Source organism: Ranitomeya variabilis, chromosome 7 (assembly GCF_051348905.1).
Source record: "Ranitomeya variabilis isolate aRanVar5 chromosome 7, aRanVar5.hap1, whole genome shotgun sequence".
In the NCBI taxonomy this organism is placed as follows: Eukaryota; Metazoa; Chordata; class Amphibia; order Anura; family Dendrobatidae; genus Ranitomeya; species Ranitomeya variabilis.
In genome coordinates this window covers 13806419-13822829 of record NC_135238.1, presented here as the reverse complement: position 1 = coordinate 13822829, position 16411 = coordinate 13806419, and the positions used below count along the sequence as shown (strand labels likewise).

Below are 16411 nucleotides of genomic sequence, written 5' to 3'. Positions count from 1 at the left end.
CCCCCATTCCCCAGTACTTTCCTCATACATGCCCCCATTCCCTGTACTGTTTTCTCATACATGCCCCCCATTCCCCCGTACGTTTCCTCATACATGCCCCCATTCCCCGTACTGTTTTTTCGTACATGCCCCCCATTCCCTGTACTGTTTTCTCATACATGTCCCCCATTCCCTGTACTGTTTCCTCATACATGCCCCCCATTCCCCCGTACGTTTCCTCACACATGCCCCCATTCCCCATACTGTTTTTTCGTACATGCCCCCCATTCCCTGTACTGTTTCCTCATACATACCCCCATTCCCTGTACTGTTTCCTCATACATGCCCCCCATTCCCTGTACGGTTTCCTCATATATGCCCCCCCATTCCCCTGTACTGTTTCCTCATAAATGCCCCCCATCTCCCCCTTTGCTCTTCATTTTGTGTCCTCAAATCTCACCCACACATTAAATCCCTCTATCCCCACTCCAATTCTCCCCCCACACATGTTAAACCGCATACTACTTCCCCAGCAAAGAATTGTGAAAAAGATGCCACTTACTTCTCTGGACTGGTAGAACATTTCCAACATTTTGCTGTACACATTAAACAATCTTAGTTTCCGTAGGAACTACAGATTTTTCATCCCCTTCTTGTAACTCCTCTCCGTATGGCACCTCCAGTCCAGTTTACTGTCCAAGTGGACCCCCAATTATTTGTACCTCTCGACCTGCTCCACTTCCTGACCAGCAATTGTGACAGGTGAACCTTCCATCTTTCTCCCATTATAGTTCACCACCAGCTCCCCAGTTTTCTTTATGTTTAGTTGTAAATAGATAGCCTGGCACCAATCCACAAACTCCGACACCACCCGCCTATATTCCTCCTCACCCCGGCCTCCCTAACACATCCGACTACCATGGACTCATAGAGAATTGAGAATTTTGGCAAAAATAAGATTTATACTGAAAATCTGCTGTATACAACGTGAATAGAAAAGGCGACAGCACCGTTCCCTGAGGGGCAGCTACACTGCTCAATAATCTGCCAGAGACCACCGCTCCCAGCTGTACATACTGGCCGCTCTGACAGGTTGTCCGATTTCTCATCCCCTCCTCCACCTCCATATCAGTCATCTTTTTGCATAGTAAGAAGGTATTGAACGCACTGGAGAAGTCCAAGAACATTGGGCGTACAGTGGTTCCATCATTGTCCAAAACCAAATTTTTTATTTGTTTTTAAGGGCTTAAATGCCTTTGGGCCACTGATCTGACACTTAAAATACTCAGATATTGATGCCCTGCATCAAACCCAGGTCCCTCCAGCCTGGTCCAAATGGGTTCTGGGCACCAGAACTGGCATCAAAGTACTATGTCCCTGAACACAGCGAAAGACTTCAGGGACATAGTACTTCCGATGCATGCGCACTAATGCTTTTCGGCTTTGCCCGCAGTTGGGCAAAGCATACTGCGCAGGAGGCAATTTGAAGGCGCACGCGCGGGACCTGTACACGAACCACTCTATTCACAAAACGGAATGCGTACAGCACGCCGATTTGGGGCGGGGAGAGGGGCCAGAACCAACGCCCATCGGACCGAGGATATTTTCATACAGCGCGGGAGAAATATAAAAGGTTCTTATGGGGGATTCATGGGGAGTCGGGGGGTTTTACAAGTAGTTGGGGAATGTATAGCTCACACTCTATTACACAATATTTTTAGTTGATAGGCAAAAAAACTGGTGACAGGTTCCCTTTAACCCCTTAAAATAGAAGTCATTTGGGCCAGGCTGGAGGGACCAGAGTTTGATGCAGGGCATCACTATCTGTGCATTTTAAGTGTCAGATCAGTGGCCCAAAGGCATTTAACCCCTTAAAAACATCAGTTACTAATTCAAATCTGTGAAAATGGGCTGTTTGTCCACTTCGATGCCAGTTCTGGTTCCCAGAACCCATTTCGGCCAGGCTGGAGGGACCTGGGTTTGATGCAGGGCATCACTATCTGTGTATTTTATGTATCAGATCAGTGGCCCAAAGTAATTTAACTTAAAAACATCCGTTACTTATTCGCATGGCCAAAATTGACTATCTGCCCACTTTGATGCCAGTTCTGATGCCCGGAACCCATTTAGGCCAGGCTGGAGATAACTGGGTTTGATGTGGGGTGCCCTGTTCTAGATGTCTGTAGTGTGAGATCAGTGGCCCAAAGGCATTTAACCCTTTCTTCAGCGCTCTTTGGTGCCCACTTTGATGCCCATTTTTGTGCCAGTTTTATTGTTTTTGTAGTGTACTCACATCAGGGCACCTCACTGCATTGTGTGTTATTATTGTGATGCTTATTTTTTGTTGTTAAACCTATAAAAAACAGAAAAGAAAAAATTGCCGAATAAGAAACTGACAAATAAGAAACCAACTTCAGCCTCGTTTCATCATCTACCTTTCTACTTTTCTGTAGTTGGGGGACGCTGCTCCTGCTGGAGAGGGTTTCAGGAGACCAGCGTCCTAGTGCACTTTTTTTTTGTGGCTCTTAGTCACGTTTTTAAGCGCACTCAGGTAGACAGGACAAATTCGTCTCCAGAAAATGGCCGACAATTTCAGAATGATTATTTTTATTAGAAGTGAACAAGAAAGTAACAATGGAATAATACAAAATCCGTATCTGTAATATCAGGATGAAGCCCCCACCTGTAACCCAGCAGCCTGACACAGACAGTAACATACATGTATTTCAGCATCGGGTCATGGATTCTGAATTATCAGACACGAAAAGAGAAATCTATAACATTCTTCTGGATTATTTTTTTTTATTTTATCCACATTGTTTCTGATACCTATTTTTTTATTTTATTCTCGTTTTATGCGTGAAACAAGTGCCGGATTAGCACATTTTCTGAATTTTAAATATTAAATGTTAAACCCTATTTCCAACTTCACAAAAAAAAAATAATGTTATTAACCGAATGCATCTAAAGTACAAATTTAAACAACTTTACAATAGGTCTTAATTATTTTTTTCCCCATACAGCTATATATTTGCATGGTAACAGACCTATGTTTATATGTTTCCATGGTAACAGACCACAAACGTTGGGTGGTCGGATCCTGCACTCCTGTTTCCTTCTGCCTCCTACTTATTTCTATCCTCATGGGATAATTTACTGAGCAATAAATATGAAAGGAAATGTGATTGTAGGATCTGACTACACTGGTGGAATGTGTTGTCTGTTACCATGGAGACACATAGATCTATACAAAGATTGTATGCACAAAACAATAGTATTTTTTTTTTTTTTTAATCACCATCTTTTTTTAGATATTTTGGAACAATAACTAATAATTGGTTGTGAAGACAGACACATTTTTAGGATGAATTGATGTAACCACAAATTGAATAGCTTGGATGACAAATTATGTGCGTATTAGATTCGTAATCTATCTGTAGAAATGATTTATAGAACTTCAATAGGAAATCCACAAAAAAAGGAAATAACGTAAATCTGATGTATATCTTAGAGTAATATGTCGGATAATTCTGGATAAACCTCTTGGGAGGAGACAAAACTTATATCATATCTGGATCATGAATACGTAAATTACTTGGATGCTCGTTACCTGCAGCCACCACTTGGGGGAGCTCTCTGCATTCCACGTATACAGCACTGTGCTCCCTCTACTGGTGGCCACGGGTAATACGTTATCTCTTAAAACTGTCTATAGAGATGATCTGTAGAATTGTATAATTATAACAAAAAAAAGATTGAACCACTATACAGAAAAAACGTAAGCAGTACAGAGTTTTGAATCCGAATATGTAAGGACGATGGAAGGTGGAAATTAATTTTATGGCTTTACAGAGGCCACCTTTATGTAATTATTCCATTATTCTGATTACGGAACCTTCATATAAATATAAGGCGGCATAGAGCGGCTCGGAGAAGGAGGCGGTGAAGGTGTGTAAGTGTCTGATGGGGTCACACACCTGATAGAAGGAGAGACGCCCGGCCTCATAATCCAGATAGATCCCCACAACCCGCACAGGAGAAGCTGATGCCATTTGTGTAAATTTACCGTTATGACAGCATTGAAAACGTTGACAGAACATCAAACCCCAGGATTTCTCATTATAACCAATATAAGATTCAATTCCGTTCACCTTCCTCTCCAGACTTTCCCTGGCCACTCCAATAATCCATTTCTTCGCCTGACTCACGTCCACCTCCCAGTAATGTCTCCCTGAGGAGAAGCTGCGAGAACTTAGCACCTGCTGGGACTTGAACCTCTTGGGCCAATCGGGTCTGTTCTGTGATGTACCAGAAAAAGAAGCAGATCTGAGATCTCGTGATATAATAATTTTATTATGGGCCGTGTCTATATCCAGTAATATGTCTGATTTCTCCATCAATGAGAACGGTCTCTTTATCTTCATATCAATCAGATTATCGGCAAAGTTCCCCAGTCCTTCGTGTAATATCTGTGAGACTAGGCCTTCGTCCACACACGGAGCATCTCCTACATCACCGATGACCTCACAGCTCCCGTCACTGATGTCACCAGCATTTACGTCTTGTAGAAAGGTCAGTGGATCAGTGATATTACATAATCCTGCAAGACGATTCATGTCCTTGGTCAGTTTGTCCACTTGAAGCTCCACCTGTTCTACCAGGTCAGAGACTGAACGTGAGACCTGATCCTTCTGTCTGGAAATCTCTCCCTGGATTCTCTTTTCTAGATCATCCAGCTTCTTCCTGAGATCAGTAAACAGGAGAGCGACTCTGTCACCGAGTCCGGCTGATTTCTGTCCCTGTTCGGTCCTATGATCCTTCAGATTCTGGACTCTTTCTTCAACTTCTTTTCTTTTGTATTTCATTGTCTCAAAGACACACTTCATTTCCTTTGTCTTCTTCTCAGAGGCCACATCCAGTAGCTCCACGTCATGTCCCTTGTGGTCTCCGGCCAAACAGCAGGACACACAGATACAGGCAGCGTCTATAGGACAGTAGTATTTCAGCACTTCCTTGTGTGTGGAGCATTTTCTTTTCTCCAGAGTATCAGTGGGGTCAACTAAGGTATGTTCTGGTGACTTACTGTGTCTGCTTAGGTGTTTTTCACAAAAAGATGCCTCACACAGCAGACATGTGCTTACAGCCGAGACAGGAGACTTTGTACAGTAAGTACAGAAGATTCTGGTCTCCTCCATATCAGGCTGAGTAGATGAGAAACGCTCCACTATGTTCCTCAGCTTTCGGTTCTTCTCCAGGGCCGGACGCTCCGGATATTCTGCTCTGCAGTCAGGACAGGAATACCCTCCAGCCGCCTCCTGTGCATCCAGCACACTCACAATACACGAGCGGCAGAAGTTGTGTCCACATCTCAGGGATACGGGATCTGTATAGAGGCTCAGGCAGATGGAGCAGTTCAGCTCGTCCCTCAGCTCCGCAGACGCCATTGTAGTGAGAAAGAGCGGGAACTGAAAGATAAAAGTTCCTTCATACAGGAAGGAGAAAGGGCAGAGATTCTGAAGTCAGATTAACCCCTACACTTCTGGAAGTGACAGTCACACTATACAGGGAACCTCACAATGCAGAGCTGCTGCATGAAGTAAAACTAATAAGGCATCCTAGTAAAGTATGAGAATATTACAAGTCACCGAGCAGGTCTACGGTCTGTGTGGAGGGGCTCAGCCTGCAGCCTTGTACTTTTATATCATCATGGAGCCTCTTGGTGACCTATAATAGTCTTTTCATTTATATTGGGGGAATGTAGCTTCGCTAGCTGGGTCAATAACATCACACACACATGGCACCAGAAGGACAAAGTGGAAGCTTATAACATTTCCTATCCTACGTCCCATTGAGAAACATTCAAATCACAGACAAAGTTCCAGTATCGCTGTAATTTATCAAAACTTTTGGGGGGCACCATGTCCTGATTTAGCTAGAGACTAAGTTGTACCTATTACTGAGCACCAGGGTTGGGAGAAGAAATAGGCAGGGTAGGCACCCGCCTAAGGCGCTACCTCCTGCCTACTCAAAGGGGGCGCACTTTGAAAAAAAAAATTGCTGAAAGCCTGCGGCCGCCCAACGCCTTCCTCCGGCCGCAGACATTCAGCACAGTGACTGCTGGGGTGCGGGCACAGATACCACTCACTCAGTCGCTCCCTCCTTGCACTCAATTGCATTCGTGTCTCTCAGACACTAATATAATTGATGTCAGTGCTGCAAATTTTAGGCCACACCTCTGACCACACCCATTTCACAACTAGCCACGCCCCAACCACACCCATTTAGCACTTCTGATCACAGTGTTTCGTAAACAATAATTATAAACAAAAAAATATGGCCACACAGTGCTCCATACTGTATAATGGCCACACATGATGCTCCATACTGTATAATGGCCACACATGATGCTCCATACTGTATAATGGCCACACATGATGCTCCATACTGTATAATGGCCACACATGATGCTCCATACTGTACAATGGCCACACATGATGCTCCATACTGTACAATGGCCACACATGATGCTCCATACTGTATAATGGCCACACATGATGCTCCATACTGTATAATGGCCACACATGATGCTCCATACTGTATAATGGCCACACATGATGCTCCATACTGTATAATGGCCACACAGTGCTCCATACTGTATAATGGCCACACATGACGCTCCATACTGTATAATGGCCACACATGACGCTCCATACTATACAATGGCCACACACTACGCTCCATACTGTACAATGGCCACACACGACGCTCCATAGTGTACAATGGCCACACACGACGCTCCATAGTGTACAATGGCCACACACGACGCTCCATAGTGTATAATGGCCACACACGACGCTCCATAGTGTACTGGCCTCACACGACGCTCCATACTGTACAATGGCCACACACGACGCTCCATACTATACAGTGGCCACACACGACGCTCCATAGTGTACAATGGCCACACACGACGCTCCATAGTGTACAATGGCCACACACGACGCTCCATAGTGTACAATGGCCACACACGACGCTCTATAGTGTACAATGGCCACACACGACGCTCCATAGTGTATAATGGCCACACACGACGCTCCATAGGGTACAATGGCCACACACGACGCTCCATAGTGTATAATGGCCACACACGACGCTCCATAGTGTACTGGCCTCACACGACGCTCCATAGTGTACAATGGCCACACACGACGCTCCATAGTGTACAATGGCCACACACGACGCTCCATAGTGTACAATGGCCACACACGACGCTCCATAGTGTACAATGGCCACACACAACGCTCCATAGTGTATAATGGCCACACACGACGCTCCATAGTGTACTGGCCTCACACGACGCTCCATAGTGTACAATGGCCACACACGACGCTCCATACTATACAATGGCCACACACGATGCTCCATACTGTACAATGGCCACACACGACACTCCATAGTGTACAATGGCCACACACGACGCTCCATAGTGTACAATGGCCACACACGACGCTCCATACTGTACAATGGCCACACACGACGCTCCATACTATACAATGGCCACACATGATGCTCCATACTGTACAATGGCCACACACGACGCTCCATACTGTACAATGGCCACACACGACGCTCCATACTATACAATGGCCACACACGACGCTCCATAGTGTACAATGGTCACACACGACGCTCCATAGTGTACAATGGTCACACACGACGCTCCATACTGTACAATGGCCACACACAACGCTCCATACTGTACAATGGCCACACACGACGCTCCATAGTGTACAATGGCCACACACGACGCTCCATAGTGTACAATGGCCACACACGACGCTCCATAGTGTACAATGGCCACACACGACGCTCCATAGTGTACAATGGCCACACACGACGCTCCATACTGTATAATGGCCACACATGACGCTCCATACTGTACAATGGCCACACATGACGCTCCATACTGTACAATGGCCATTGGCCACATTATGCTCCATACTGTATAATGGCCCAACATGATGCTGCGTACAGTATACTTGCCCCACATGATGGTCCATACAGTATTATGGCGCCACATGATGCTTTGTACAGTATAATGGCCCCACACAATGCTGGGTGCAGTATAATGGCCACACATGGTTACCCCACCCCCATCATTGCCTTCTCTATCACTACACACACACAGACACCTTTCACCGCGCTCCCTCGCAGCAGCCGGCAGCTTCCACTGCCACGGCGCTGAATGGTGTCATCCAGCTGCGCCGCTGACTGCTCACGTCGCTGCAGCTGTGATACGCCACTGATAAAGACCTCTCCGTGTCTCCTGTGCCAGTCAGTGTCAGAGCGAGGAGCAATATCTGCTCCGATCCGACACAGCCAACGTCCGCTCCGTACACCTCGTACACACACGACTCCTCTCCATACACCTTGCACATGCGGCTCCGCTCCGTACACACACGGCTCCGCTCCGTACACCTCATACACACATGGCTCCTCCCCATACACCTTGTACACACACGGCTCCGCTCCATACATCTCGTACACACACGGCTCCACTCCGTACACACACGGCTCCGCTCCATACACCTCGTACACACACGACTGCGCTCCATACACCTTGCACATGCTGCTCCGCTCCGTACACATTGCACACACATGGCTCAGCTCCATACACCTCGTACACACACGGCTCCGCTCCATATACCTCGTACACACACGGCTCCGCTCCATACACCTCGTACACACACGACTGCGCTCCATACACCTTGCACATGCTGCTCCGCTCCGTACACATTGCACACACATGGCTCCGCTCCGTACACCTCGTACTCACACGGCTCCGCTCCGTACACCTCGTACACACACGGCTCCGCTCCGTACATCTCGTACACACACGGCTCCGCTCCGTACACCTCGTACACACACGGCTCCGCTCCGTACACCTCGTACACACACGGCTCCGCTCCGTACACCTCATACACATACGGCTCCTCTCCATACATCTCGTACACACACGGCTCCGCTCCATACACCTCGTACACACACGACTGTGCTCCATACACGTCTTACACACACGACTCCGCTCCATACACCTTTCACACGCTGCTCCACTCCATACACCTCATACACACACGGCTCCGCTCGATACACATTGCACACGCTGCTCCACTCCGTATACCTTGTACACACATGGCTCTGCTTCGCACACCTCGTACACACGCTGCTCCGCTCCGTACACCTCGTACACACGGCTCCGTACACGTCTTACACACACGACTCCGCTCCATACACCTTTCACATGCTGCTCCGATCCATACACCTTGTACACACACGGCTCTGCTACATTACAGTGTCAGACTGTCACAGGGGCTTTGTCTTAAGGTACCGTCACATTAAGCGACGCTGCAGCGATCCAGACAACGATCCCAATCGCTGCAGCGTCGCTGTGTGGTCGCTGGAGAGCTGTCACACAGACGGCTCTCCAGCGACCAACAATGCCAATGTCCCCGGGTAACTAGGGTAAACATCGGGTTACAAAGCGCAGGGCCGCGCTTAGTAACCCGATGTTTACCCTGGTTACCAGCGTAAACGTAAAAAAAAACAACCACTACATACTTACATTCCGCTGTCTGTCCCCTGGCGCCGTGCTTTCCTGCACTGACTGTGAGTGCCAGCCGGAAAGCACAGCGGTGACGTCACCGCTGTGCTCTGCTTTCCGGCTGGCCGCGCTGACAGTGCAGAGAAGCAGAGCGCCGGAGGATAGACAGCGGAAGGTAAGTATGTAGTGGTTGTTTTTTTTACGTTTACGCTGGTAACCAGGGTAAACATCGGGTTACTAAGCGCGGCCCTGCGCTTAGTAACCCGATGTTTACCCTGGTTACCAGTGAAGACATCGCTGAATCGGCGTCACACACGCCGATCCAGCGATGTCTGCGGGAGATCCAGCGACAAAATAAAGTTCTGGGCTTTCTGCACCGACCAGCGATGGCACAGCAGGATCCTGATCGCTGCTGCGTGTCAAACTCAACGATATCGCTATCCAGGACGCTGCAACGTCACGGATAGCTAGCGATATCGTTGAGTGTGAAGGTACCTTTAGCCCTTTTTATGCGTGGGGAATAGCAGCCACAATAGCGTCGTGTCGTCACCCTCTCCCAGGGAGCTGCAGCTGCTCCTCCTCAAATGCACTGACTGGAGACAGACATGTCAGTGAGTCATCGATCTGTGACATGGACTACTCACTCACACTGATCTGCAGATAACACAGCAGTGAGCACTCAGCAGCCGAGGCAAACAGAGGGAGGCTGTGTGTCCATCCCTCCCTGCTCAGCCCCACTCATTCCACGCACGATTACACTAGCCAGGCATTATAATTAGCAGCTCCAGTCCACTCACACTGGTCTGCTGCTTACATTCATGCCGCCGGCACCCAGGCTGTGTTCGGCTGTTACGTACCTCAAACTAGAAGTGAGTCCCCTCTCTCTCTGAACAGTGACGCTGGGAAACTCGGGAACATGGGGAAGGGGCGTGGCCTAACAAAAGGGGGTGTGACGGAGTTCTCCTGCTGTCTCCCGAACAATGAGGGACGTTGGGAGCTATGGGTAAAACTACCACTCCAAGCATGCAGTGTCAGTAATCTGTGGTAAAACTACTGCTACCAGCATGCTAGCTCAGTAATCTGTGGTAAAACTACTGCTCCCAGCATGCTATGTCAGTAATCTGTGGTAAAACTACCACTCCCAGCATGCTAGCTCAGTAATCTGTGGTAAAACTACTGCTCCCAGCATGCTATGTCAGTAATCTGTGGTAAAACTACCACTCCCAGCATGCAGTGTCAGTAATCTGTGGTAAAACTACTGCTACCAGCATGCTATGTCAGTAATCTGTGGTAAAACTACCACTCCCAGCATGCAGTGTCAGTAATCTGTGGTAAAACTACTGCTACCAGCATGCTAGCTCAGTAATCTGTGGTAAAACTACCACTCCCAGCATGCTATGTCAGTAATCTGTGGTAAAACTACCACTCCCAGCATGCAGTGCCAGTAATCTGTGGTAAAACTACTACTCCCAGCATGCTAGCTCAGTAATCTGTGGTAAAACTACTACTCACAGCATGCTATGTCAGTAATCTGTGGTAAAACTACCACTCCCAGCATGCAGTGTCAGTAATCTGTGGTAAAACTACTGCTACCAGCATGCTATGTCAGTAATCTGTGGTAAAACTACCACTCCCAGCATGCAGTGTCAGTAATCTGTGGTAAAACTACTGCTACCAGCATGCTAGCTCAGTAATCTGTGGTAAAACTACTACTCCCAGCATGCTATGTCAGTAATCTGTGGTAAAACTACCACTCCAAGCATGCAGTGTCAGTAATCTGTGGTAAAACTACTGCTACCAGCATGCTAGCTCAGTAATCTGTGGTAAAACTACTACTCCCAGCATGCTATGTCAGTAATCTGTGGTAAAACTACCACTCCCAGCATGCAGTGTCAGTAATCTGTGGTAAAACTACTGCTACCAGCATGCTAGCTCAGTAATCTGTGGTAAAACTACTACTCCCAGCATGCTATGTCAGTAATCTGTGGTAAAACTACCACTCCCAGCATGCAGTGTAAGTAATCTGTGGTAAAACTACTGCTACCAGCATGCTAGCTCAGTAATCTGTGGTAAAACTACTACTCCCAGCATGCTATGTCAGTAATCTGTGATAAATCTACTACTCCCAGCATGCTATGTCAGTAATCTGTGATAAATCTACTACTCCCAGCATGCTAGGTCAGTAATCTGTGGTAAAACTACCACTCCAAGCATGCAGTGTCAGTAATCTGTGGTAAAACTACTGCTACCAGCATGCTAGCTCAGTAATCTGTGGTAAAACTACCACTCCCAGCATGCAGTGTCAGTAATCTGTGGTAAAACTACTGCTACCAGCATGCTAGCTCAGTAATCTGTGGTAAAACTACTACTCCCAGCATGCTATGTCAGTAATCTGTGATAAATCTACTACTCCCAGCATGCAGTGTCAGTAATCTGTGGTAAAAGTACCATTCCCAGCATGCTAGGTGTTGTCAATTCCGTTCTTGGGCTCCATCCTGTGGTTGTGAATGGTATTTTTGGGAGTTCTGTTCTTGGGCTCCCTCTGGTGGTTTCGAGTGGAACTTAGCAGCTGCTTTCACTAATCGGTTCCCTTGCCTTGTTATTTAACTGGGCTTTAGTCTGTAGTCGATGCCAGCTGTCAATGTTTTCCTGTTGGATTCAGTCCTCTCCTGGAAGATCTCTGTTGGCCAGTTCACTTCAGCTTAAGAAAAGTTCTGCTAGTTCTTGGGTAGTTTCCTGCTTTTGACCTTCTGTTCAGGATTAAGTCATGTCCTTTTTTGTCCAGCTTGTCATTATGAAATATTCAGGCTAGTTGGAAGCTCTGGGGTGCAGATTTGCTCCTCGACACCGTGAGTCGGTGTGGAGGCTATTTTTGTAATCTCTGCGTGGATTTTTTAGTTTTTATACTGACCGCACAGTATCCTTTTCTATCTCTGTCTATTTAGATAGTATTGGCCTCCTTTGCTAAAATCTATTTTCATTTCTGAGTTTGTCGTTTCCCTCTCCACTCACCGTTAATATTTGTGGGGGGCTATCTTTCCTTTTGGGGGTCTCTCTGAGGCGAGATAGTTTTCTGTTTCCATCTTCAGGGGTAGTTAGTTCTTAGGCTGTGAAGAGGCGTCTAGGGAGAGTCAGGAACGCTCCACGGCTATTTCTAGTGTTGGTGCTAGGAGTAGGGATTGCGGTCAGTAAAGCTACCACCTCCTCAGAGCTTGTCTATTATTTGTTTTACCCACCAGGTCATTTCAGTGCTGCTCCGTAATCACCAGGTCACAACAGTGATTGCGGTCGGTGGAGCTGCCACCTCCTCAGGAGCTTGTCTATGATTTGTTTTACCCACCAGGTCATCTCAGTGCTGCTCCTTAATCACCAGGTCATAACAGCTAGGACAGTAATCTGTGGTAAAACTACTGCTCCCAGCATGTAATTCAGTAGAGTACATGGTCTGACCTAGTTCTCACATCCATTAAATATATATAGTATAACAAACCAGGGCAGACCCGAACCATGAATGGACAACTGCAAATATACCACAAAAAGGAGCACCAAAAACGCAGTCAACACTGTCCAGTAGTAGTTTTACCGCCGATTACTGACCTAGCATGCTGGGAGCTGTAGTTTTACCACCGATTACTGACCTAGCATGCTGGGAGCAGTAGCTTTACCACAGATTACTGACCTAGCATGCTGGGAGCAGTAGTTTTACCACAGATTACTGACCTAGCATGCTGGGAGCAGTAGTTTTACCACAGATTACTGACCTAGCATGCTGGGAGCTGTAGTTTTACCACAGATTACTGACCTAGCATGCTGGGAGCAGTAGCTTTACCACAGATTACTGACCTAGCATGCTGGGAGCAGTAGTTTTACCACAGATTACTGACCTAGCATGCTGGGAGCAGTAGTTTTACCACAGATTACTGACCTAGCATGCTGGGAGCAGTAGTTTTACCACAGATTACTGACCTAGCATGCTGGGAGCAGTAGTTTTACCACAGATTACTGACCTAGCATGCTGGGAGCAGTAGTTTTACCACAGATTACTGACCTAGCATGCTGGGAGCAATAGTTTTACCACGGATTACTGACCTAGCATGCTGGGAGCAGTAGTTTTACCACAGATTACTGACCTAGCATGCTGGGAATGGTACTTTTACCACAGATTACTGACCTAGCATGCTGGGAGCCGTAGTTTTACCACAGATTACTGACCTAGCATGCTGGGAATGGTACTTTTACCACAGATTACTGACCTAGCATGCTGGGAGCAGTAGTTTTACCACAGATTACTGACCTAGCATGCTGGGAGCTGTAGTTTTACCACAGATTACTGACCTAGCATGCTGGGAGCAGTAGTTTTACCACAGATTACTGACCTAGCATGCTGGGAGCTGTAGTTTTACCACAGATTACTGACCTAGCATGCTGGGAGCAGTAGTTTTACCACAGATTACACTGTGTTTCAAATTATTATGCAAATTGGATTTCAGTGTCGTAAAGATTTAATTGTTTTGTTTTTCAAATAAACTCGTGGATGGTATTGTGTCTCAGGGCTCAATGGATCACTGAAATCAATCTGAAACACATGTGATAATTAGTTTTCCAAGTGATTCTAATTAAAGGAAAACTGCTTAAAAATGATGTTCCACATTATTAAGCAGGTCACAGGTTTCAAGCAATATGGGAAATAAAAAGGATCTCTCTTGCTGAAAAGCATCAAATAGTGCAATGCCTTGGTCAAAGGATGAAAACAATAGATATTTCCCGAAAACTTAAGCGTGATCATCATACTGTGAAGAGATTTGTGGCTGAATCTGAGCACAGACGTGTTCGTGCTGATAAAGGCAGAATGAGGAAGGTTTTTGCCAGTCAAGTTAATCGGATTAACAGAGCAGCTGTTAAAAAGCCATTACAAACCAGCAAACAGGTATTTGAAGCTGCTGGTGCCTCTGGAGTCCCTCGAACTTCAAGGTGTAGGATCCTTCAAAGGCTTGCTGTGGTGCATAGACCTACTATTCGGCCACCCCTTAACAGTGTTCACAAGCAGAAACGGTTGCAGTGGGCCCAGACATACATGAAGACTAATTTTCCAACAGTCTTGTTTACTGATGAGTGTCGAGCAACTGTGGATGGTCCAGATGGATGGAGTAGTGGATGGCCACCATGTCCCAACAAGGCTGCGACGTCAGCAAGGAGTGGAGGAGTCATGTTTTGGGCCGGAATCATGGGGAAACAGCTGGTAGGGCCCTTTAAGGTTCCTAAAGGTGTGAAAATAACCTCTGCAAAGTACATAAAGTTTCTGACTTATAACTTTCTTCCATGGTTTAAAAAGGAGAAACGTGCCTTCAGGAGCAAAATCTTCTTCATGCATGACAACGCACCATCTGATGCTGCAAAGAATACCTCTGAGTCATTGGCTGCTATGGGCATAAAAGGAGATAACCTCATGGTGTGGCCACCATCTTCCCCTGACCTCAACCCTATAGAGAACCTTTGGAGTATCATGAAGCAAAAGATCTCTGAGGGTGGGAGGCAGTTCACACCAAAACAGCAGCTCTCGGAGGCAATTCTGACTTCACGCAAAGAAATACAAGCAGAAACTCTCCAAAAACTCACAAGTTCAATGGATGCAAGAATTGTGAAGGTGATGTCAAAGAAGGGTCCTATGTTAACATGTAACTTGGCCTGTTAGGATGTTTTGGAGTTAAATAGCTTCTTTGTTCAGTGAATGTGACCTCCTAATGCCGCAAATTCCACAAATGAGCATTTTCAGTTCTTTAAAACATATCAAATGTTTAGAAATTCTACTGTGCCTAATAATTTGGAACAGGGCATTTTGAGTTTTTATTCATTTTGGAGATTATACTGTTATCATTGGGAGGTTTCTCAATAAAATTCGATGTATACTCTAACGAGTGATGACTTTTATTAGACTGACAGTCATTTGCCCCGACCTTTTAGGAAAATCTGAGAAAAATGTAATTTGCATAATAATTTGGAACATAGTGTACTGACCTAGCATGCTGGGAGCAGTAGTTTTACCACAGACAACTGACCTAGCATGCTGGGAGCAGTAGTTATATATATAGTATAAAGGGTATATGTACAGAGGGAGGGGAATAGTGTGAGGAGACAGTATGGGGGAGAAAAGTGAGGGCACAGAATAGAAACTGAGTAGTGGGGCGTCGCATGTACTTTAATTCATTACTTGTAAATACATTTATTTTTTTTCTGTTTATAATTATCTATATATATATATATAATCGTCTAAGGGTCACCTCCATCTGTCTGTCACGGAAATCCCGCGTCGCTGATTGCTCGCGGCTGCCAGGCACAGTCTGGCCACGAATTCGCCCCTTCCTAATCTCTGTCAGTGCCCCCGGCCCCTCCATACTCCACTCCAGTCAGCGCTCACACAGGGTTTATGGTTGCATTACACCGCGTTATGCCGTGGTGTAACGCAGTCCGTTAATGCTGCTATTAACCCTGTGTGACGAACTTTTTACTATTGATGCTGCCTATGCAGCATCAATAGTAAAAAGATCTAATGTTAAAAATAAGCAAATTAAAAAATCATTATATTCTCACCTTCCGTCGCCTTTCCCGCTGCTCCTCGCAACGCTCCGGTCCATGCATTGTGGTCTCGCGAGATGATGACATAGTGGTCTCGCGAGACCGCTACGTCATCATCTCGCGAGACCGCAATGCATTCTTGGGACCGGAGCATCGGTAAACGCCTCGCCTGGATTCGGGGGCTGACGGAAGGTGAGTATATAACAATTTTTTATTTTAATTTTTTTTTTTTAACAGGGATATAGTGCCCACATTGCT

General features: G+C 46.4%; 1 protein-coding gene across 2 annotated transcripts; it reads right to left on the bottom strand.

Moving 5' to 3' along the window:
* Window positions 1-2572: 2572 nt before the first annotated feature.
* On the bottom strand, window positions 2573-10506 carry LOC143785381 (E3 ubiquitin-protein ligase TRIM62-like). 2 transcript variants are annotated; one of them, XM_077274179.1, is made up of 2 exons: window positions 10438-10506; window positions 2573-5461 (listed from the first exon to the last, which is right to left on the bottom strand). In XM_077274179.1, exon 2 carries the CDS (start codon window positions 5421-5423, stop codon window positions 3849-3851), a length of 1575 nt encoding a protein of 524 aa, XP_077130294.1. In that variant the 5' UTR covers window positions 5424-5461; window positions 10438-10506; the 3' UTR covers window positions 2573-3848. The 2 variants fall into 2 exon arrangements, with proteins under 2 accessions (XP_077130294.1, XP_077130295.1); XM_077274180.1 differs by having other exon boundaries at window positions 2573-5444; window positions 10438-10482.
* Between the last annotated feature and the right edge of the window lie 5905 nt (window positions 10507-16411).